Below are 25,297 nucleotides of genomic sequence, written 5' to 3' on the forward strand. Positions count from 1 at the left end.
AAGCTGTGCATACCAGAGAAATCAGATTGGCTCTATCACCTTATGCATCACCTAGCCAGAAAATGTGCAGCTCCCAGATACCTCTGAACCCCCTTCCTTCACCCTGCTCTGCAAACCTCGGTGGCCCCTGTACCCGCAAGAACAAAACTGGCCATCTACTAAATCTGTTGCTGATCTCAGCTAACCTACTTCCTGTAATATCAGCGAATATTTCTGCTTTTGTAAATCTGTTCTTCCCTCCATAACGGGGTGCCAGCAGATCCAGGAATGCTTTGGATCTAGGAATGTGCTGGTTGGCAGGAGGAACAAAGAAATTGCTCACCCAGAAGGGCGAAACAGGACTAATGCTTTTGCCCGTTGAGGAGAAATTGCACAGAAGTCAAGCCTACAACTTTTGCATGCCATCAGAAAGGTGCCGTTGGATGCTACTTTTAATGGCAGACACTGATATCGGTCATTAACGAGAAATGTCTTCAGTAACTAAAATAAAATCAGAGCCTGAAACACTTCTGTGGTTGCAGTCTTTTGACAGATATTGCCCGCTGCCCAATAATGTCAGGCTCTCCCTGAACTTGACAGGGCAGCTGCTGTTCTTCCTAGCCTTCTGGAAATAGGCCAGCTATGACATGTTCCTGATATTAGTTAGCTGCAGGGCGTATTTCATTCTGCTGCTCTAGGCAATTTGATAAAGGCTCCTTCCTCCCACTCCAGAGTTAACCCGCCCAAACTGTAGATGAACACCTAGTTGCAACAATACCACATTTGTCAGAGATTGTGCCCATTTGCTTAGCTAAAATTTGCTTAAATTGGTTGTTTCATACAGGGGGATGCTTAAATTTATTTCATCGTGTTTTCTGAGCCGACAGTAATAATGTTAGATGTGTTATCAGGAGCTGATTGCTACAGCTCTTTATGAATAAAGTTATTTTTAAGAATCATTATCCTTTTCTTGACACCAAGTATTTATGCAGCATAAAATAAAACTTGGTCTCCACCCCTCAGAGAAAGAAGGGGAAAGTCTTCAGCTGATACCTAATTGTGGAATATAAGAAACCATGAATTTCCATTTGCACTGTTGTATTGTCCTTAACTCCAGGCCTACAGGAAAAGTTGACACTGGGGTTTTTTCCTCCCCATTTGAGACCACTGGAGCTATCCAGGCATTTCCGTGCTTTCTGACTATTTTACCTCAAGATGAAATTTTTCCTTCAGACAATTAAAGATATGCACAGCAGGCACAGTTCAGCCTTATCTTACACCAAATGGAAAGTGCATCTTCTACCCACCCCGTGCAGGGAGGTGACAGGGGTGCAGGGGATCCCTTTTCATTTGTGCTTGGGAAGGTGGCACCTGTCACTTTCTTTGCCTATTGAAAAGGCACACTTATTACCAACTAAGTCCTACTTTTAAATCAGCTCCCTGCGCTGTCAGATGTGGAGCGGCATCTGCAAAGGGTTCCCTGCACCACGTCAGAGCGATGGTCGGTTGCTAGCTGTGACCACGTTAATACTGCAACGGAAAGCAGACGAGAAAAATCCCACGATATATTCAGTTACGCACCCAGGGACCCAACCCCTGCGAGCAATCAACCGGAGCCCTGAAGCATGAGATTTGGCTATCAATCACAATTGTCCTGACACAAAGCTGCCGTCGTCCTTAGCGTGTGGAGGTGAAGGCGGGCGCCCCTGCCCTGCCTGAGGGCTGGCCGTGCCCCAGCACCCCAGTACCCAGGTGTGTGCCGGTCTGGTGGGTATTTAGGTGTATTTTCCCCACACCATCAGCTGCCTGTGGCGGTGTGGGGCGCTGGATTTCCTACGCTTGGGAAGAACGAAGGCTCCACCAAATCCCGTGATGCGCAGAAGACCCGAAGTGATGCAGACAGCCCCTTTTCTTTCCTCCTTCAAGGTGCATGAAGCCGCAGCGGAGGACAGGCCTGCCTTGGTGATGGAGGAGAGGAGCCTGGGCAACACCTGGCCAGAGAGGAGCGTTCCCGCCGCGCTGGGGGGTGTCCCTCCGTCTGTGGAGCCCCTCCACGGACGTGAACACCCGAGGGAAAAGCATCCCCTGTCCTAGGTTTTGGAATGACAGCAATTACACACCCTGTCCCCCCCTGGGGGTAGGAGTGATCTTCCCTCAGGGAGACACGAGGGGACAGGGGACATCCCCACACCGTGTCGGGCAGGGGAAGATCAAACTCCGACGACCCAGGGATGGGGGACAGCCCCGGGGACACCCGCCCCCCTGCCGGGACGGGGACAGCCCTACCGAGGGAACGGCACCCGGGGTGGAGTGGGGACGGCCCCGGCCAGGAGAGGGGACCCGCGCCGGGCGGGCATCGTCCCGTCCCTCCGGGACAGCGGTGCCGGCGGGGCGGAGGGCGGCTCTCCGCGCCTACGGGAAGGCGGGTGCCGGCGGGGCCGCCCCAGCCCCGTCCCCGTCCCCGTCCGTCCGTCCCCCTCCCCGCCGCCAGCCCCCGCGCCGGGCCGGGGCCGCTGCAGGCCTCTGGCCACCGGAGAGGGCGGCGGCGCCGCGGCCATGTTGAGGGCGGGGAGCGCGAAAGGCGCGGAGGCGGCGCCGGGGCCGCTGCGGAGCGCGGCGCCTCCCCGCTCCTTGCCACCGCCGCTCCTGCTGCTGCCGCCGCCGCCGCTCCTCCTCGCCGCCCGCAGCCGGGCCGCCCCGCTCCATGGCGACCCCCAGCCCCTGCATCGTGGTGAGTGCGGCCCCCGGCGCCGCCGCGGCCTTCCCCCCCCCCCCTCCCCAGCCCCGAGGGGAAGCCTGCCCGCAGCCGCCGCGCCGGGCCGGGGGCTGCCGGGCGCCTGAGGGGATGTCTCTCACCGGCTGAGGAGAGGGGAGGAGGGGGTCTCGCCTGCCCCCCCCCCCCCCCCAAAACCTGGTGATCTGTGAGGGAGCGGGGCCTGGGGGGGGTGGGTGTCCCTCAGCGGCGGGAGCCGCCGCCCCGCGGAGTCACCTTGAGGGAAGCCCCGGCCTCCCGGCGCCGGGCCCGGGGCTCCCTCCCCTGCTCCCCCCGGGTCCAGGCGCTTTCCCTTCCCCCGAGCCGGCGGCGGGTCCGCTGTGCCCCCCCTCCGTCCCTTTCTGCCTCCCTCCCGGCGGCCGGGCAGCGCGGGGGTGGGTTCGCGGTCACGGGTGGCGTCTGGGGAGGATTTAAACCGGGAGGACGGCGGGGAGAGACGGAGTTGCCGCCTCAGAAATGAAGGTGGGACAACTTCCCACCAGAGAGCAGCCCGGCGCGGCACAACTTCCTATTCCTGTTGCTTTTGGTAGCGTGCTGGGGAGGCACGGGTTCGTCGGCGAGAGCCGGGACTGCGGTGTAAGTCGCTTAAACGTTTGGGTTAGGATGTGTTTTCGGGGGAAGAGCGTGCTGGGGATGTTTTTTTGCATCGTTGCCGTGTCTGCTAGGGCTCTTACGTATTCATTTCTATTATTTTTTGTGAAAGCCAGCGCCGGGTGCTCATGAAATACACGTGGTGTCTTCTGGCTGAGGGCTTGTGCCGGCCGCAAGGTTGCGACTGTAAATCCCTGCAGTCAGTACAAAACCTGATAAAGTCTGTAGGAACGGCCCCTTCCCTACCAGATGCAGCAAGGAAGGTCTAGCAGACAACGCTAGATAGAACGATGGGTCTGAACCACAGGAAAATACCATGTGTTTTGGGAGGGGCCTGTCTTACTGCTTAAAATAACAGCCTGCTCCCGATCGGAGGGACCCTGGTCAGGGACTCGGTGCCTGGGTAGCTCAAACAGGGTCTGTTTTGGATGGGAGGGTAAAATACCCATGAAGTTCCCCACGTGAAAGACTCATTAGGGGTCACACAACAAAAAAACCGTGTAAACAGTTGGCCTATCACAGGCCAGGTAAGTGCTTCCTTGGGCACCAAAATAAGATTGTGTCCCGCAAGGGCAGCGGTAGCCAAAATGGATACTTAAAATGCCTGCCTTGGTGAACTGTCAGTAAGAAGCTTCGGTTTTCTCTCTGAAATTCATAACTTCATTTTACATGTAATAGCATTCACCTGCATAACCAGAGAGTGAAGTAATTAATAAACACAGTAATTTTCAAGTTGCAGCAGGGTTAAGGTTCAGGAAAGGCTATTTTTGATGCTGTCGTGACAATATGCCCTGAACCTCAGCAGCGTTTGGTATAATTATATACATATGCTAATCCTTTGTCCTAATTAATATACACTTGCTAGTATTGCAGGCTGTTTCATACAGGGAATTTGCCCATGCGGATCAGGTTGCTGAAGTAGGGCTTTCATTTCAGATTCTGAAAGATCTTGAACCTGCATGGTTTGCAGATGGTGGTCTGAGAAGGCTTGCTTCACAGCAGCGCAACTTGTCATGCTCCTGTAGTTGTCTTGTCTTGTCCTGAAAACTGGCTCGTGTGTTTTGTTGTGATTTGGTGTTGTGGAGATTTGGAAGATGTCCATGTCAAAACCTCAGCTTGCTTACTTGTAAATGCAGGTTTTGCGTTACACTAGGAAAATCAAAGGTGTTAAAAAGCTCCTGGGTTATTTTTTTAATGGAATAAAGAGATTCATTGAGGTGTAGTAGCTTCATTTTCCTGCTCTCCGATGTAGGAGAATGTTGTTAGGACTTAATTTTTTCCCCACGTTGTGTTGCACAACAGCCCGTGGTATTTCAAGCAACTCCTGTGAACTGTAGGTTCTGTTAGATTACACTTTACACTGTGTTCAGTGTGACTAATGTTTTTATAGAGAGGGAAAGTACGGTGATCCTGATGAGCACGATGGTTTTGATAGTTTACTGAATAAAGCAAAGGACTTGAAGTTTCTCACCATAGACTTTCTATAAGGCTTTGTAGAAATTTCACCTTATTTCCTTTTCAGATTGGCGATGATGAACAAGGTTACGACCTGGACTTGTTCTGCATACCTAAACATTATGCAGATGATTTGGAAAAAGTCTATATTCCTCATGGGCTCATCATGGACAGGTTTGTTTGACTTCAGACAGTACGCTGCTCCAGCTGATTCCATGACGCTGGAATAAACGATCTTCCAGTGATAGTTTTGCTGCCTGGTGACTGTCTAAATAGATTACATTTAATTAGAGGCTAAGAAGTACAAGTGCTAATTAACTCTTTCTTGTTTGGCTGCAAAGAGTTTGTACATTTGCAGTTATGCTGTTGTTTGGAAATTTGTCATAATTCTCAAGCAAAATTTTGTGGTATGTAGCAATGTACAACTTTCTTTCCAGTGTTTATTTGATGTTTTACCTTCTTAAAACCTAATTAGAAGATGTTATTTGTTGTGCCAGTTCAGTCTGAAAACAATTATAGTCTCTTGAATATCCTTAGGATATTAATACCAGTACATTATTAATCACATAATCTTAGACTTTGTCATGTTTGTATGGTAGATAAGTAATATCCAACTTTCTCTGACCTTCTGGGAAAGACATTAGCCTCTGCAAATATCAATCTGTCATTTTTGTGGTTGCTGAAATTTGTAACGTTCTGTGGAAGTTTTACCTCGTGTGATCAGAAATGGGTACATAAGCCTACAAGGCATTTTTGTTTTACTTTGTGTTTGATAGTTGCTAATTCTCTTTAAGAGAACGAACAACAAATTCAGTGAAGCAGTTGCTGGAGACACACACCTTGTTAGGAGTGGTGCTGGGTGGATCTTCCTGGAGATCCTGTGAATAGAAATGCATCTAGATTTTACGTGGTCCTGTTTGATTAGATATAATAAACATTCCTATAAATTAGTTTTTTTAAATATTGTAAAAACTTTGCGCTGGAATTCCATATGGAGGAAAAACTTGGACAAAGTACATGTCATTTAGTAATTGACGTGACGTTTATAATGGTAGGCTTTCTCTGAGAAACCTGCTGTCAGCTGGCACACAATAAATACATACCATGCTTTCTAAAATAAATTTAGAAACAATGATTGCAGAAAAACGGTGCAGTGTTCTCTTGTTCTGCTTCATTGCTATTGTATTTTGCAGTTGGGACAAATTTCTGGCATTCTAGCTTGGCAAATAAACTCTTTATTTTACAGTTTGAGAATTTTCTTGCTCCTCAGTGAGGGCTACTGCCTTTTTCGTTGTGTTAGCTTATGTTGCTCTTTGCATGGAAGCTGAACCTGTCTTTGGAAGGAGAAAACACCTTCATGTTGCATATCTGACAGTGAAACAGCTTTAGGGTGTTAAGATTTGCTTTGGCTGAGTGTGACGTATGAAAACAAAGGCATTTGGCAGTGCTACTTGTAGATTAACCTTGAAAAGCAAAACTTTGTTGACCAATAACACGTAAAAGTGACTGAAGTGGTAGGCAAATGTGTCTGAGCAAAATGTGTTTCCAAGTTTGGTGCATGTGTTTGCTACTCTTAGCAGTATAAAATGCTGCTGCTATAGTAAGCAAATGAAATGTGTTATGACAGCTAAACTCTTTCTTGGTTTTGTACAGGACGGAGAGACTGGCACGAGAAATTATGAAGGGCATGGGAGGACACCACATTGTAGCACTCTGTGTACTCAAGGGCGGCTATAAATTTTTTGCTGATTTATTAGACTACATCAAAGCACTGAACAGAAACAGTGACAAATCTATTCCCATGACTGTCGACTTCATTAGGTTGAAGAGTTATTGTGTAAGTATCTCTGCAGTACTGTGCAATTTTTGTATAAATTTGACTAACTTCAAATTATTAACAGAGGTGGCTTAATACTGTTACTGCTAGAATCTGCTAATATTAAACAAATAATTTAGGGAATTAAGAGTCACAAGCTAAGTTACGCTTTCTCTACCTTACTATATAATCTGTTTTCTTTTAGACCTTGGTATTTCCGTAGCCTGGTAAAATCCTTATGCAGAGCAGAGACCCTTTCCATGTCCTTTACTGGTTAAACAATTTCCTCTCTGCCCACTATCCCATCTCTAAAGCTGTGGCTCTAGAATAATAGAGAGGATTCTCCTGCAACTATGGTTACAAAAATTTAATTCTAGGAATTTTTATGTGGCTTAGACATCATTCATTGCACAGGAAGACTTGAAAGCTGCAAAAACTGTTATACCCGATTTCCCTATCTCATCTGTTGTTTGGCGCAACCAAACAATTAACAAAATTAGTTATATTTGGCCTTGAGGAAATACTAGATTCATAAACCTAGATTTATGATTAGTGTCCACTGAATATGGCACTACCTTTTCAAGACTAGGCACAGGTTGCGTTAGGTTTACATTTTTGGAAAATAATTTATTTTCATTTTGAACACAAGGGTTTAACTTTATAGGGAAATTGAACATTCTGTAACATGCGGTAAAGTGTAAGTTTTATAGAAGGAAGCATGAGGTTATGTTGTGCAGGTCAAAGGAAGAAGCAGATGTATGTTAGTACTGTATGCTTCCTGACTTACCGACAGCCTAGTCTCGGGTTTTCAGGATGGTATTTATGATTTGTTCCATAAGACCATCTGTAGCATGGAAATAATTAATTTTTTTGGTTTCAGTTTAGAGTGTTTGAATAAATTGTTTTGTAAGGTTATGCTGTTAGTTTTGTCTCAGCAACTTTGCATTCAGGTCAGCAGTATAGGCTACTTGTCGCAGTTGTAGACAAGTGCCTATTACAGTAGAAAAAAATAGAGATTACTAAATTGGAAACTCAGCCTCATCCTTCATTTCATTCAACTGTGAAACTAGAGATGGAGTTATTTGCAGACTTAGTTTGGACTGTCGAAGAACTTGATAAATTTATGATTGCTGTTGAGTGATCTGTTATCATTTCACAGCGAAGCCCAGAACTACGTGGGACTTCGGTCAAGTCCATTTGCGGGACGAGCAGCCCTGGCTGCTTGAGGCATAGACACGGCTGGCCGTCCAGGGGTTACCTGGAAACCACGTTCACGTTTGCTGAACGCGAGGCAGTAATTTAGCTATGCTCTTCAATGAGAAGGCATGGCTGGGCAGAAAGGTTCGTGCCAGCCTTTGGTTGTATCTCACAAGGCACTCCCTGTGCTTGTGCACCCTATTTAGATCAGTGGGTGAGAGCTGTTTGACGCCCTTTCCTTCTGCTCCCTCCCCCCCGAAAGATTCGGGGCTCCTGCTGCCGGTTCGCTTAACCACTAAGCTACCACATGCCTGTATGTTCTGCCTGTAAAAGCCACAACAGAAAGCTGAGTGTCTCTATTACAGGATAATATGTTAAAGAATGGGAAATGATGACTCCGACCTTCCTTTTCTGTGAGGAAATAAATTGTGTATCTTCTGTTTTCTTCAAGGAAGACTTCCAATAACTTAACTTGGCTTGTTTAAAAAGCAATACAAAGACTGCACCCTTTCACTCTCTCCACTTCCTGACTAACTTGGAAAAAACTATTGGAGAAATGGTTTGAAACCCCTGAAAAAAACCCTTCTGTTAAGAAGCAAGGCTGCCTTATTGTATGTTTGTTTTCTTTGCTCATACTGGTGTGTTAGGCATGCTTTGGTTCGTTTCTTTACTACGGTTGCTTTTGTTTATTACTCCCCAGAACTACAGTGCCTTGATATTAATAGGGGAGTGAGCAGCAAAATAAGTTTTATGGAAATTAAAAGCCTGTTTTTCTAGTAAAAATGAGTAGATGAAGACAAAAGTGGAGAAATTTAGACAGAAAGCTGTCTGAGCAGAATGTTTTACTTGAGGTGTTGGCTTCAGGGTTTTTTGTTTTGTCAGCCAATTCTATAAAAGAATGTTTTCTTGTTCTAGATAAGTGAGGAGCTCCTGTTACCTGATGCCTCCACTACAGTATTTATACGCATTTCATTTCTGTGGACTCTCTTAGGTGGTAATTAATATCCAGACTTACGTCCTTTAGATTGTGTAATTTGATAGACTGGATAAGATTGTCTTAACATGAACATGTATGTAACAGATTGACTAGGTCTTCCATCATTAATAGTGTCAGCATGCTAAATCTGCTCTGTAGTTTTTATCTGTGCTTTACTAGATGGATTTTGATGCTTTACTGCGTTTAGTGATGTGAAAACCATCACAAACTGTAATGGACAGTCGAAAGTGGAGCTAGCTCTCTTCTTGCTGTCTTTGGATGAGATTACTAGATCATGCTGCCTGCCTTTACAGACTGGATAAAAGATGTTAAAAATACCGTGGCTGCATAAACAAAGCAGCTGAACTTGTGTAATCGTTCTGAAATTGATGTAATTGAGGTTCTGTTCTTGTTTCAGACCAATCATTTAATATTTACAAGCATATGGGTTGTTTTTTGTGTTGCAATGCAAAGTTCGTACTGTTCAGCACCCAAAAATAATTCTCTAAGAATACTGACGTGATCAAGCTGCGATTAAACTTTGCTCGTAACTCCAGCTTTCCGAGTCCTTACAGATGAATTTTAATGATCTGGCAAGCTGTTAAGAAATGGAAAGATAGTGTTTGTGAACAGACCCAGATCGCAGTATTCTTGACAAACGGTTTATTTTGTTTGTGCTACAAGAAGAATGGCTTTTCACCAGTCTCCTGCATTTAAACTTGGAAATGAGCAAACGTTGCTTTTGTAGTCATGAAGGGCAGCCAAAAGACAATGGATGTGTTGCACTGTCACTTGGGAAAATAGGGGTTTTCAGTGGAGTACATGGTAAACTCTGGGTAGGCTGGTCATGGCAGTATTCTGAAAGATCTCTGTTAACCCAGCCTTAGAGCAAATACTGTAAGGAACTTAAAAGGCCTTTTTAAAAGGTGATCTTGAAGTCATTTGAGCCAGGAGTTAGGATCTTGTAAAGCATTATTGTTTTCCAGTAGTGACAATAGGGAGGCAGTTAAAACAGATCTAAACAGTAAAACTCTTATGTGTTAAACCACAAAGCATTAAAGTCTTAACAGTACTGAAATCGGAAATAATGCTCCTGAAGATAATTAAAACATTGCTTAATTATTAAACAAAGTTCTTTCCAATGGAAATCTGGTTAAAACCAGTGTCGGAAATTCTTTAACTGTTTTTTTTTATCCTTTAATTGCTCATGAGCTCAGTACCTGCATAGGAATGCAGGTTTATATGTCAATGAAGATTTATGGTTTGCATTAAAAAGTGTAGCAATTTGTATGGTTTTTGGTGGGAAGGAGCAGGAAAGTTTCTATAGGTTAGATTGTCTTTTCTCTGCTGATCACCATACTTTAATATGCATAATCCAAAGGTTTACAGTAACCTACAGTTTTGTGATGTTATTGTTTGAGTATAGTGTGTTGCTTTGTAGCCAAGCAGATCATCAGGAACCTGATCTTAGGCATATGCCGAGCAGTACGAGTCTGTCATCTGTGCATGTAATTTTAATGGAACAAAATACTTGTAACATCTTTCTCCATCGTTGTTTTGTAAGGAATGTTTTTGGTTTTTTTTTACATCCTTCCATGGAAGGAGGATGAAATACCTATTAGTGTAGGAACAGATAAGAGAGAATCCGGTAACATAAACAAGGAACAGCTTAAAGAAGCTGTCATTTAAGATAATTTTAAGATAGGGTGAACACAGGAAATGTCCTTTAGCTTTATGAATACAGTGCTTAACTGGATCACATTTTTGTGGTTGATCTAGCCAGTATCTCAGGCATTCAGTAGCAGTGTGTATATCTACTGGGTCAAGCAGCAATCATTGGACATCTTTGTTTTGGGACTTTTTTAACACAGTGGCATTGATGCTGTTCGGTTTAGTTACTGTTTGCACTGTTATGGAAGCACTGAAACAGTTGACTATCAAAAATGAGTGTTTGTTAGTAGTAACGAAACACAGCCCTTCAGTGTAATTTCAGAGTGGTGTAACTTCAACTAATGTTTTCTTTAAAATACATGGGGTAAAACTGAAAAGAAACTTTTTCTAATAATGTATTTGGCTTTATTTTATGTTGTGTCATAGGAATCTTAAAAGGAAAGTATCTGTTACTCTTATCATCTGCTTGTACATGCCTAAAGCTGTCAGCATTTCTTTATCCTAGACTGTTGACACCACTGTCCAAAGAATTTTAATACATTTTCTCTTTACTATCATCCCAGTGTTACTTATTGTGTACTTCGTGTGTGCCCCTCTAAATAATTTGTTTCCTCTTTTTTATGATAACATTTTTAGTTTTTGCCTACAGTTCCTATAGCACGAATATCTGTCTTCATGTGGCTGTAAAAACAGGAAGCTGTACGTGGCTGTCTCTCTGTTCCCTTGTGGTCCCCTCTCTATTGCATCTGTCATTTCTGGGTTTTGGGAAGGAACTGCTGTTTTGCTGCGTGTCTGCGTAGTTGTGCAGCACACTTGGGCTTCAAGGTGCAGCAGCAAAACAATACCATTTTTCTAAAAGGAAGATATGTGGTAAGGAGCTATGAGAATAAAGTTTGATAACCAATGTTAAACTTTGACTGAAATGATTAAATTGTAGGATAATGTTGTCATCTGTAAGTAGTACAATAATAAGCATATTGCATCTAATACGAACTGTGAGACATTGTCAAGGTTTAAAGTCAGTTGAATGACTTTAAGTAAACTGCAAAGATCTGTGAAGCACTCCTAGCAGCTGTTTTTAACTTTCTTACATAACAGTTCATTTACATTTGTATCAAAGTTTAGTTTTACTGAAGCAAAATGCTGTGTTGTAGTGATGGTGTACCTATGTTGCTGTTGAGTTAGTATAAGAAGTAATTTGATTTGTTACCAATATTTGTTGTAAACTAGGCAAACATAAGCTTTTCTGGCTATTTTTGTAGCTTCTATTTCTAAATATTAATCTGTGCCTTGTTTGCTGGCTATTCTTGCTATTGTTATGGTTGCTTATTCTTACTCAAAGAGTAAGGCTTTCTAAAGCATTAAAGTTTAAAATGTAAATTACCAGCTATATAGCAGCATGCAGCTTGGAAACTGATGTGCTTTTTGTCTTATTTCCGTATGTGTAGGGAATGCATAGCAAATTGTATCTTTTTAGATACATATGTGTATACGATGGTCACACATGAGAGATGGTGCCTGCATTTATGCAGATCTCTTGTCAAACAATCTTTAATCTGAAATACCATCTTTGAATTTCGTCACTTGTAATTTCTTAGTTGATGGAGAGACACTGTTGGTGCTGTGTTTCTGAAAGCATTAACATTCACTGGTTTTGCACTTTGCAGTTTTGATATTTACTGGAAGAGAAAAAATTATTTTGATTCTGGTAATGCTAATGCTCACGCTTCTCTTTCTTAGAATGATCAGTCAACTGGAGATATAAAAGTCATTGGTGGAGATGACCTCTCAACCTTGACTGGAAAGGTATGGCTCTTTATGTGTTTAAAAACAAAAAACAATACTGCTAAAGAACCCACATATCTGCATGGTTTTAAGGCTGCTCTTTTAGCATGTGAAGATTATATAGTTTTAAAAAATGAAAATGGAGGAGTTTCATTTAAATGTTTGCCGGTGTATACTAGGAGAGTGGATAAGTCCCACCAAAGCCATCAGTGTAGTCTGAACTTAACAAAGAAAAACCTGTTTGCCATCTTCAGTATCAGTAAAGTTTTAGGAGATTTGTTTTTCTGCAGTACCTGAGAAGAATAATTGTGTGGGGGTGGTTGTCTGCAAACTACCTTTAAAAGAGAGAGGCATTACTTACTTGCTGTGTTGGTCTTTCACTGAAGTAGTGATGGGAATTCATACTGTCGAGACGTGTAAAATGTGCAGCCCAGGTTAGGAACGGAGGGTCCCGTTACAGGCAGTGACAAGAGAAGGAAATGGGAGAATGTAAATTGGGAATCTGCTTTTCTCCAGTGACTCTATGGAGATCATTGAGCCAGATGTCTGGGGTTAAAGCATCCGTGTCTCCTGCTCCGTCAGAACATGTTACTTTCCCCTTCTCCTTACACATATGTGATCTTTAAGGCATGTATGTAACTGTTCAATATAAAGGATGTAGGTATGACAGAATTGTACATGTCTCTATAGTATAACACTCTTTGCTTTAGAAGAATACGAATTGTGTAGACTCTGTTTTGATCTCTTTTGCATATATCTAGAATTCTCAAAGTCTAAATAATTTAAAGACCACTTTGTACTCAGCATGAGACATTGAGGAGAATGTAATTGCCAGCTACTTGGTTAACAGAATGTTACATGCATAAACATACATAAATGGTGGTACAAATATTTAACTGCAGTGAAAATTAATAAGTTAGAGAGATTAATATATATAAGAAATGGCATATTCTGTAGGTATTAATGGATTCTCTTTTTTTTTTTTTTTCTTTTTTCTTCCCACCAGAATGTTTTGATCGTAGAAGTAAGTATTATGTTTCACCTTGAAGTTCTAATGTGTGACTGGGAGAAGAGTTCTAATAGAAGTTGTTTTTAAGCCAGAAAACCTACAGTTTCTGGTTTCAAGGCTCCCAGCTTCTGATTCTGGGCTTGAATTTTGCAAGTGGGCTCTGAATTTGAAATTATCTGTATTTTGAATTCTCAAATTGCATTCAGCTGCCAAATTTAACAAGGAACATACCCATGTAAAATTGTTTGCATTTGCTTTCAGTTTTCTGGGATTCTGTCAATTTTAAAATGTCTTTTTTTATTATTATTTTATTTTAATTTTAATTTTAAAAAGCAGCCTGAACAGAGTGATATTAAGCATATTATTGTTCTGGGCTTATAACAGCAAGCTAGGAAGTTAAACTGCAGGGGTAGAAAGAAGTTCCTAGTAGGAATATCCTAAAATACGTGAAAAACAGATCTAAGCCCAATGTCCCTGTGTGTAATTTGTTGAGAAAATAGTGACATAGAGAATGCTAATTTTTAATGAGCATTTTGTAATTGCTAAATTCCCATTCCTCTGTCTTGTCATGGTTCTTTGGATGATACCAGGTACAGTACACCTCAGTTTGATTTCCTAGTAGGTACCGGTTGCTTAATTCTTGCTTTTATGCCTCTCTCTTGATGGACAGTGTTGCTTATGTTCAGTAAGTGTTGCTTTGACAAAGGATGTTCTTGAGTAAGACTGCCAGTTTCAGGATAGGGAAGCAGCAGCAGTAGACAGGAAAAATGGACATGCAATCTAATAATGTCTTAAGGCTCCAAATAATGGAAATGGCTTGTTTGTAAGCAAAGAAACAGCTATGGCAACTGATTCAGCAGCCAAAGGGAAGGATGTTTCCTCTCATAAAATGTGTTTTTTATGTATGGTTTTTTTGTTTTGTTTTGTTTTTTTTTTAATTTGAGAAGGTTATATTATTCCACAGGAAGCACATTCAGTTCCAAAACTCCTACCAAAATAGTATGTATACAGCAGTCATCTGTGTGACCAGTGGTGTCCTTTGAAGTATATTTTGCTTCAGATAGGCAGATGCGTTTAATTATGTATCTGCTCCATTTCAGATGAATGTATGTCTTTAAAGTCCCAGACAACTAACTAGGTTAGTTTCTCCTTTGTTCAGTGAATCATCTATCCAGTGACTTGTCTTATACGCTGTCAAATATGAACCCTTATACCGATCACAGTTTTAACCGTCAAACAATAAAAATGCACATTTTATTGTAGGTTTAATATCTTGTGCACCAGAGCACTAGGCTGTTCTATACTGCATCCCTTTAATGTGCAAAAAAATCTGAACAAAATGGAGATTCACGTCCAGTAAACAGATAATCACACAACACAAAATCAGGAATAGGTCCTATTTTTATTTTAGAGTATCAAAGTAGCTACTTCTGTTTATTTGCCAACTTTTACCTATATATCTGCATATCTTTAACTTTTCTTGAGTTTATAGCTATGATTAAAAACATTAAGTGTTAAAGACGGTATTGCTGACGGGTGCTGAGTTTTTTGTTTGATTTTTATTTTAATTGGGAGTCATGGGAAAATAAGCTGAAACCAGGACATTGCTGCTTCTGTGTTATCTACCTTCTTCACTTCAAATAGACTTGATTTCAGGCCAGGGTAAGGACTGTACCTCTAAAGATCATGTGATTATTTCAGTCTAAATGAGTCCATTTCTGATGCTTCAGTTGTAAACCGTATATTCTTTTTTCTGCTTATATGTCCAGTGGATGGGATTAAAATGGTGTGTCAAAATTCATTTCAGTGTGTTTGAGTATAGACTTTAGAACTGCACCCAGCTATTCCCAGGGCAATTTCTTCAGCTGTTTCTTGGATATGTAATGTAAATTGCACTCCTTTTTCTTTAATTGCAATAATGGGTTGTTCTCCCTATTTTCGCATCTTACTTTTCTTTTTGTTATGCACATCTGTCTCTCTAACTGAGCTCAACAGCAAGACTAATGTTGCTTTTCTCATATTCGAATTAAACATTGTTTGTCTCCTAGCTGCAAGGAGCACAAGCCATAAAATATCCAAAAGGAGCCAAGAAGGTCATAGTTCCATAACGGCTTTCAAAGTCATAGTTATCCACAACAATTAAGAACTATATTGTTGATGTGCGTGATCACTTCACTGAGCATAGTTGTGTAAGCACAACATGGTGTTACGTGTCACCTATATTTGATTGTGAACAGTATTTTGGCATAACTTCATGCTATTGCGGATGAGCAGTTTCTGTGGTAGAAACTTGAAAATGTTACTCTGACGTGTTTAATATTCTTTCTTACATGAGTTTTTTATTTTCAGGATATAATTGATACTGGTAAAACAATGAAAACGTTGCTGTCTCTACTTAAGCAATACAATCCAAAGATGGTGAAAGTAGCCAGGTAAAATTTTAATGATGATTATTTGTGCTGTATTTCACCTTAAGAATGAGACGCAGTGTGGGGAGAAAAAAAAAAAGAAAAAAGCGTAGAATACATTTCCATATATGATGCGATCTGTTGGAGTTTAGTAATTGTTTAAACTCCAGAAGCACTTTTGCTTGTTATGAGAACATACATTTGTTAAGGCTGGTGGAAGCACTGTTCTTTCCCATCTTACTGCTGGAAGAATTTTGGTGCTTGTGCATGCCTGGTACATCTCTTACCTTATCGTATTATGGTAAGTTTTGTGGGGTTTTATCACTGAAGTCCAAGTTAGGTTTAGAAGTACATGGAAGAATTTAAATCTTTTGGGCTTAAAAAAAATACCCTCTCAAGTTGGTAGAGGTATTTTCAACACAAATTTAGTCATAAGTGTAGACTTTTACTAGAGCAGGGGATAAAAAAATAACAGTGGTTGTCACTTACATCCGTGTAGTATCTATCTAAACATGTTTGTTTCTTCTTGCGCTATCTGCAACTTCAGTATACTGCAGTGGGATACCTGTGCAATGGAGACCTTGTTTTAGTTCTTCTTTAATTGTAAAATTAAGTTAGTTTGCACACTAAAATTATTGTTTGTGCAGTGTGCATAGTGCAGCTGAGCTTTAGAGGTCGTTGTGTGAGAGTCGCCCAGCCATATGCTCTTCGAGGCTTTTCTACTTAGTTACATCTTTAATCAATTAGTTTCAAAGCATTTTATAATTAAATAACTTAAAACTAACAAGAAATGTTGAGGATAATATTATGTTATTAACCAATATCAACATTCTTCCTACTTTTTAAATTGTATCTTTTGTACTGCTATGCTATGGTTGTGTATTTCACAATAAAAGCATAATGTTTGCTGGGGATTAGAGGTAAAGCAGAGCTGTGTGTAATATCTAATCAGTTGTGTTGCCATAACAATGTCAAAGCAGTTGTTAGATGTATGAGAACAGCTCTTCTTGCTGATAATCTGAAGGTGACCTGCTGAAGGTGAGGTTGTTGAGGATTTCTCCCTGGCCAGACTAAGTGTAACAAATTTTAAATATTTGCCACTGAGTAGTGCCCTAACACTGCAGTGTACATCATGAATATAATATAGTATGAGCAAAGTCCGGTTTGCTATTGTTTAAACCTGTTGCAGTAATTTGGGTCTGCCAAAGACCTGAGCAGGTAAACATGATCATTCTAGGTAGTCTTAAGTGTAATGTTCTTGGTTACTTCACTTCCCTCTCTCCTCTTTCTTCTCAAAACTTTCTTCCTCTCTGACAATTAAGCAGTTGTAGCAGGGAGGTGTGAATTAATGCTAATATGATTTGGGGTTTCTCTGATCAAATTCTACACCAATTCTCAAAAATTAAGTCTTACAACCACAAGTTTCAGAAACTGTCTGAAATTGAAACTGTGACTGACAAATTAATCCCTACCTTCAGGGGTGATCCAGGAGGGAAGGAGGTCTGTGCTTAATGCACAGAGTTATGCTGACCTCTGTCTTTATATTCAGCCATTGACCACCTTTTCTTTTCCTCCCAAAGTCTCTGTATCTCAAAGACAGACAAATGTCAGACCTGTGGGGTTGTCTTCTAAGAGGTAGAAGTGCTAAACTGAATAATGAGCAAATCAAATTAAGCTAGCACGGCATTTCTCTCTACTACAATACCCCCAACTCCATATCTCCATGCTTTTTACACCTCTGACTATTAATTCTGGAAAAGTGGAGCTGCTTTGTATCACCTGATAATCAGAACCAATTACATTTTCTTTATGAGGGTAATTAGTAGTGCCAGTGAAAAACAGTTGACACGTTGCGCAAGTGCAATTGAGGTTGCATTTAAACAGCTGAACTTTTGCTTCATAATACTAATGCTTTTGAAAAGAGCTCAGTTGGTCTGGCCAGATACCAAGTCGTCACCTGTTTACCTATAAGCTAAACTGTGCCTGAAGTTCCTAACACACATAAAACCCCATTAAGTCACTTTTCACAATGAAAATCCATCCAGCTCAGTATCTCCTAGCCTCTCTCTTGTAGACCTGTTAGTTATCCTTTAGGCTGTAAGAAGTTTTGATTTTGTCATTATGATCAGCAGCACCTGCAAATAAAATAATAGTTTAAAATGTGTGTAGTTACGATTTCAGTTATGCACATTTAGGCCAAATTCAGCTTGTCTGTCATCAAAACAGTCTCATGTATTTGTACCCAGTGCTTTTTCATGTTTCAGCTTTACATTGGTTTTGTTTGGCAGTTTGTTGGTAAAAAGAACTCCTCGAAGTGTGGGATATCGGCCAGACTGTAAGTGACTTTTTGACAACTGTTACTAATTTTTAAAAGCATGTCAGTGTATTGTGTACCCTTTGGTCAAAGTCCAAGGATGTTCCAAATAAGTTTTCACTAATGATTCTTGATAGATTTTGTTCTTATTTAGGGAATTTAAATATTTGGAATGTATTTTGACAGAGTTAATCTGGATTTGGTCTGATCCTTTTTTTTTCCTTAACTTTTTGTAACATGTTACTATATGAAAAGCAAACTTTGATATCTTGGTCCGGGTTACACCCTTTTTGTGTGCAAATTCTCCCAGCTTGCATGTAGTCAAATGCTTTAGTCAGCAGAATCTGCTGGATTCACCTTTAACAGTTTTGGTGATTCGGGTGCCTAAACCTAGCCACCTCATGCCGTTTGGATGTCCCCAGGAATGTAGGAGGACCACACAGGGTAGCAGGTCTGATAAAAGTTTACAGTAATAAGATGCCTAAATTGGCACAAACCTGGTTATGTCTAGGCATCTGAATTACTCCCTTCTTGTGTTCTCCTGTCTGTCCCAAGACCATAAAGAAAGGAGTAGCATCCACAGCGGACAGTGGTACCGGAGTGACAGCTCCTCCTGCCTTCGGAAGGCCTATGTGTTTTAACCTTGTTTCAGAGGCTAAACTCCTGTTAATCTGGACCATGTGCTTTCACTATGGAAGTGGAGTGAATTTAGCAGCAGAATCGCATCCTCTTCCTCCTCCTTTCCAAGGCTGTACAATATTCTGGAACTGAAGTTTTTCAATGCCTTAAAGCTTAATTGAGGCATTCCGCTCAGTCAAGGATGCCCCTCATTCCTGAGATCTTATTATAGGCTTAGCTGGGTTAATGGTCTGCCTTTTGAGCATCTTGCAGCAGATGACTTGTTTTGCCATCTGTCCACAGAGACAACCTGTTCAGTGCAGGACACGTGAGTTCTGAAAGAAGAGATAACAAGGCAGTAATGGCTGGGCCTCCATTTTATCCCTGTATTGTGAGGCAGAGTAAACGCTAAACATCACCTTAATTTTTCCAAAACTGCACACAGCCTTTTCTCTTAATTGTACAATTCGTCTCCCTATTTTCCTTACAGACCCTCATTGTGGCCAGGGAGAGAAAAAACGCACAGCTTTTTTGTGCTCAGAGTCTTTCATTTTAGCATGAGGGGAGAAGGCCATTTGGAAGTTTTTGTATTTTATATAGTTCAATATTTTTTGGTCATTTTATAGTGTGTGTGGACAGGTTGGACTGATACTACCTGACCACCCATGAACTGTCCTGCTAGAGCTGTTTAGACAATCTGTGGCATAGCTGTTGCCCTCTTCTTAGGCAACTCCTCTGGGAGGAAAAAACCGCAACCAAACACACACACAACCCCCCCCCCCCATCTGTTTCTGAAACCTGCAAGTGACTCCATAAAGAACAGAGTGCGCTTTGCTGTTCTCTACACCACGGAATCGGCATCTAAGACGTGCTTTAGCAGTCATAGTATATTCCTACGTAGCAGGTCATTGCCTGCAAGTCACAAGAATGGAGTCCGTCTAGGCAGTTTCTCAAAGACAAAGGATTGGTTTCCCTGCAATAACTGTAGTTCTGATATTCACGTTATTCTGTGCACACTCTCCCAGCCCTTCACAGAAAGTTCTGTTGGACTTGCACATCCATAGTTTTGAAGGAGCTGACGACCGAACCTGCCTGCTCATTATGTCTTTGGGTACCCTTCCTGCAGCACTACCTGCGGCGCAGGTCCACCTCCCAGAGGTGCTGCCTTTTGAATGATCCTGTGAGGGTGACTTGTGCTCTGCTTACCAGTGCCACTGCTTTTGCACTGGCACGTCAAGCATCTAGGAAGTACTGGGAAGTATTGGCTCTTCTTGTATGTATTTACAAAGTTGCAGGAAATTTTCAAGGAATTTTACATTCTGATAATAATACCCTGTCTGTAGATTTAAGTGCTTCCATTAATTTCTTGCAGACTGCATGCTAGCACCATGCTGCTGCGTGGGAACCAATAAATGAATCTGTTTAATTTTGCTTTAGTTGATAGATTAAATCAACAAAGTAAGTTAAAATTTTAAAATAGCTCAAACGTTAATCTGAGGGAAGGAAGATTCCACTTGAGTGGAAGAAATAAAATGAGTTAGGATGCCTACATACCTAAAAATTCCAGATTGCCTCTGTAAAAAGGTCTAGTTAACTCTAGGAAGTTCTTTTCTAACATACTGGTGACTTACGGTCTCTTTCAGTTGTTGGATTTGAAGTGCCAGACAAATTTGTTGTGGGATACGCCCTAGATTACAATGAATACTTTAGAGATTTGAACGTAAGTAATTTTTCCCGTATGTTTTTTGTCCATTTAAAACTAGGGAGGAGGAAGGAAGGGAAGTCTCCTCACATCACTCTCCCTCCTCTGTAAATCATGCCTCATGTGCAAATATGTTCTGTTGGTGATGCAACGATGAGAGCAAACTAGAGCAGCGGGACAGCGTTTTGGAGCTCTTACGAAACTAAAATTTACTTTGCTGCATGAAGAATGGAGGCTACACATCTCCTGTCAACTTTGAAACAATGTGAAGTTTCTTATCTTACCAGATGTCTGCAACAAATAAGTGCATTTGCTTAGTTACGTAAGAGTAAGAGAAGACAGACCTTGGAAGTTAAGAGGGGTTCACTTTTTATTCTAAGTTATTAATTCTTCATCTGGGTCTCACCAGACCCAGCAGACATTGGGTGGGACAATTAGGGGGAGGAGAAAGAAGGCAATGTTGAGGGTTTTAGACAAAAAAAGGCTTAAGTTGTTCTGCATAAACATTATCACAAGATTCTTTTGTACTGAAACACGTATAGCATGCTTGTATTTTTTTCGGAAGCACGTTATTGAATACAGACATAAACCATCGATCTCTTACTTTACTTCTCTAACAGGAGCTTTTTATTTTATTTTGTTTCAGCATATCTGTGTGATCAGCGAGACGGGGAAGCAGAAGTACAAAGCGTGAAAGCATAGTTCAAGTGCTATGACAACAGAGCTTTGAAATGTTTTGTTTACCGAGTCCTATCTTTCACAGGCTTCAACTCTGGTACACCAGCTAAAATTGTAGAATGCCCCAGCCCCATTGTCATATGCTTACTATAATTTATTGCATGTACAATACAAGAGCTCGTCTTGTTCATTTATATTTTAGAAATGTAAACAACTAGTGCAATTCTGCACTCCTTATTTTGATTTGCACTATGACTCTACCGACTATTGCTGCCCCTGGTTGGGTTGTGCTGTTTGTGAGCTCCAGAGTCTAACTCTTGCAGTGGTAAATTGCTTAAACCTCATCAACCCAGAACTGAAATAGTTCAAGTACTGTAAATGTAAAACATTTTATGATAGGGAAGTCTATTAGTAATATTTTTAAAATCTGTAATTTAAGTTTTATATTTTAATGCACAAATGTGATTGTGATTAATGGATAGTTGCACCTTTGGGTGTTATAAAGCATGAGGAGCAGCCAGTTACAGTATCTGTAATCTCCAAGGAGGTCATTCAAATCTCCTGGAGTTGCCTTATTGCTGTAAAGAAAGTCTGGGTGAAAAATCTCTCTCTCTCTCTCTCTCTCTCTCTCTCTCTCTCTCCCCCCCCCCCCCCTCCTTTTTTTTTTTTTTTTTTATTTTTAAAGGAGATGGAATGACAAAACAGAATGTTTAAGATCTAGTTTTAGTTGAGCTGCCTATTTCTGTTAGATTTTTTTTTCTTTAAAAATATCCATCAGTCAATGGAATTGCCTTTAAATTTAAACAATTTTAATATATTTGTGAAAAAGTATTGTAATGTTTACTTTATAAGGTCTACAAAACAAAGTACTTTAAATAAAGGCTGTCTCTTTAAAATAAGCCCCATACATCTATGCCACTCATTCTGTATGTTAAAGTGCTCTTGAAATTTTCTTCTCAGTAATATTTTTCACAAGTGTTTCTGACAGTGAAGGCAGACTCTACATTTGTTATCTTTGTAGAGCTTTTGGTTAACATTATCCTATCTACAAGAGAGATGATAAAATGCTGAGGGAAAATATTGAAACACTTGCATATTCTATAGCCAAACTAGGTTTCAGAGACAATGGTTTAAGTACTGTCCTTTGTTCTGTTTTGGCAAAAATGAAGAGTGGAGATGATACGTTCATTAAACGTATACATGTGGGGAAAAAAACCCCTGCAACCATTTTGTAAGTCATCAGTTGGGTTTGTTTCGTTAACACCTCTGTTCATGTCAAGTTTAATTCTACACATGGCAGCCCATCTCACACCTTGTCCTTGGGCCGTGCTTTTTGGTCCCTTAGCTTACACAGTTCTTCTGCACATGGGTTCTTCCACTGTATGCTTGGATTTAACGCTGCTCAGTGCTTAATACATAACAAAGTTTTTGCCAGCCTGTTTTGAAAGATTTTTCTGTGGTTTTGAAAATAAGTCATGTTTCTGTACTTTTCCAAGTATTGCGCATTGTTGTCCGTCCATGGTGTGCTCAGTTACAACTGTAGTGGTTAGTAGCAGACCTAAAATATGAGTAATTCACACAATGTAATTTAGCTCGAATGACCACAATGTGTAGGAGATCTATTTGTAAATCAAAATTCTCACTAAGAAATATGAGAACACTGGTTGTGATTATACTATACTATTGCAATGTTATAGTTAATGTTCCAAAGAGCTTTTTTCCCAAATGCACTACAAAGACTGATTGTATTTCTTGATGTTCTATATAACATTTGTGTGTATGCCTTTTCAAGAACCTGTACTGTCCCTGGGACAACTTCTTGCAAAAATATATGGTGCATCTCCAAGAAGAGGAAACACAAAAGCAACATGGAAAAATATAAACTCACTCGAGAATTATTACATCCGCTCAACTTCTCATTACTTCTGGTTGAACTTAAGGTCTAATCTTAAAAAGTGGCGTTTTCTTCAACCTTCTTAATAGTTCCTACTTCACAATGTGTTTTAAAATAAATTCATGGCAGCTAGAGATTACACTAGCAAGGAGGCTTAAAAGTACCTATCTACACATGAAAACAATGAGAATTGATGATGTTCAGTATCTTTTAGGACTAGACCCTTGATTAGTCTATCCTGAAATGTTTTCCTGTCTTGGTTAAGGGAGTTATTCAAATGCTGTGATTTGGGAAAAGGAGGAGAGGTTAAGTTAGTCATAACAAGGGTTTTATCTTCCATGCTGTAGCTGAAGTGGGGAAATTACTGGTCTGTTGGAACTGCATGGACATGTGCACGTGGTGTAGTCACAGAAGAGGTTTGGGAAGATACTCTTGAGCTACGCTGACCCCAGGAGCAATGCTGCAGGGGCCCAGGTCTGCCTTCTAACAAACCTTGCCTGTGTCTGATGGGAAGGGTCACTATTTAAAAAAAAAACCAAAATCTTACTCAATGTTCCCACATTTCAAATGCTGGGGAACAGGCACTTTTATTTTTTTGCACTTTCTTCATGTAGGCGCTTGTCAGATGAAGTTTATCACTGCAGAGGGATTCCTTTTTCAAAAGCTTTTGTTACTCTCTATGAAAACTGTTCAGAGAAAAAGTTATCCACTCTCTTGCCCTTGCTAGAACAGTTCTCACATACTGTGGCCTTTTACAGCACCTGTGCACGCACTACAGGAAGATAAATTCTCACTTGAAAAAAGTTGAAAATGTAATTGTTGCTTTTTATTCAGTAATTTTGGTTAAAAGTCTGGGTTTTTAGTCACACCTTTGCAAGTTAAATGCCAACTTTGTGCAACCCAGACATAAATTGTTAAAGCATTATGAAAGCACAGAGAAAATCTTGTCTTTGAACATTTATGTGGCATTTGAAATTCATTATAGTTCCACATTTTATGATTCACAAATGTATGCTGGAAAAATAATTTTGAATATTTATAGGCTTTACTATACTGTCTCACCCTGTGACGTCTGGCATTTCTGTACATTTTGATAATTCTCGCCTGCTGCAGACCTGCTGCAGACCACTGAAGCTGCCTGAGTTGGTACCGCAAATGTGTAGCTCTGGTTTGGAGTGTTTATTCTTCTTGCTTTGAATCTAAAGTGCTCTAGAAAGAGCTGAGAGAGAACAGTGAAAAGTCTTCACGTGAACTGAGCTGGCAGTTCACTTGGGGGGTGAATCCATGTATTGAAAATTGAGGCAAATGAGGATCTTTGAGTTGCCTTGTAATTGTATATCCTGACATTAAATGTTGGTGGTGTTTCCTTGTCTATTATGCTCTGAAAAATCCTGTCACGCATGCACTAATCCAGCAGTGAGGATCTGACACTACTTAGGGGGAGCTGGTTACTCACAATTCATTAAAGGACTGTTTCTGCTGTGTCTGACTCCCTTTAATTCCCATTCAGGTTGCACCTTGCAAGATCAGATCTCAACTATATGCAAGTACCTTTATAAGCAAATGAGACATCACAGTGGCCTTTTTTTTTCTTTTTTTTTCTTCTTTTTTCTTCTTTTTTTCTTTTTTTTTCTTTTTTCTTTTTTTTTTTTTTTCTTTTTGTAGTGTTTAAGGATTTTAAATTCATTTAATTTCAGATGTAGTTTGATGACTATTCTCATGGGGAAATTTCTTTGTAGGTCTGTAAAGATGCCAGTACCCAGTAAGGTCACAGTCATTGCAGACACCCAGGTGAAGAGGGTAGGGCTAGAAAAGCACAAAGATTCAGCACGATATAAGAACTGGCAGTGAGGATTTTCAGCCCTAGGGAAGCCGAGAAAGGGATCATGCTAGCAACTGCCAAGTGATAAAAGGCTGGTGTGAGGTGTGTGTTGGGGCTACATTGGAATGGCTGCAAACATAACTTCTGTGTACAGGCTTTCCTTCAGGCTGTTCAGCTCCGGCAAAACACCAACTGGTGAACTGAAACATCTCTGAAGGTGGAAATCCTTAACAGAATGGGGTAGGGGAGGCCTGTGATGGTGAGTAAATCAAACTGCAGGTAGATAGACCTGTTCCAGTAAGAGGCTGGTACTTATCTAACAAGTGATTATTGGTGGCATCTTTATTTTTTCTCCCTACTATAACCAAAAAGCAAACCAAACAGCTTGTGGCTAATCCGTATCTCCAGGTGGCCTATAGCAAATCGCCGTGTGTGTAAGCTACAAGTTTGGGCATTAGAGGTGGGGGTTTTCCCCCAACAGTGTGTGCCCTCCACCCTGTCCTTCACAAATGTAGTCAGGAAAATACCCCAAATAGATAGTGTTTCTGTGTATAAATAAGGGACCAGCTGTTAAATAAGGAACCATCTATTTCCAGCTCCAGTCCCAGT

General features: G+C 40.9%; 1 protein-coding gene across 3 annotated transcripts; it reads left to right on the forward strand.

Annotated features, from left to right (window-relative positions):
- Positions 1-2,534: 2,534 nt before the first annotated feature.
- Positions 2,535-24,871, forward strand: HPRT1 (hypoxanthine phosphoribosyltransferase 1). Of its 3 annotated transcripts, none has more exons than XM_075053781.1 (9): positions 2,535-2,710; positions 4,866-4,972; positions 6,452-6,635; positions 12,199-12,264; positions 13,250-13,267; positions 15,602-15,684; positions 17,949-17,995; positions 20,236-20,312; positions 20,941-24,866. In XM_075053781.1, exons 1-9 carry the CDS (start codon positions 2,684-2,686, stop codon positions 20,986-20,988), a joined length of 657 nt encoding a protein of 218 aa, XP_074909882.1. In that variant the 5' UTR covers positions 2,535-2,683; the 3' UTR covers positions 20,989-24,866. The 3 variants fall into 3 exon arrangements, with proteins under 3 accessions (XP_074909882.1, XP_074909880.1, XP_074909881.1); XM_075053779.1 differs by lacking the exon at positions 2,535-2,710 and adding an exon at positions 3,162-3,328 and having other exon boundaries at positions 20,941-24,871; XM_075053780.1 differs by lacking the exons at positions 2,535-2,710; positions 20,236-20,312; positions 20,941-24,866 and adding exons at positions 3,162-3,328; positions 20,356-20,924.
- Positions 24,872-25,297: the final 426 nt, after the last annotated feature.

The sequence above is a fragment of the Buteo buteo genome, chromosome 22 (genome assembly GCF_964188355.1).
Source record: "Buteo buteo chromosome 22, bButBut1.hap1.1, whole genome shotgun sequence".
Lineage (NCBI taxonomy): Eukaryota > Metazoa > Chordata > Aves > Accipitriformes > Accipitridae > Buteo > Buteo buteo.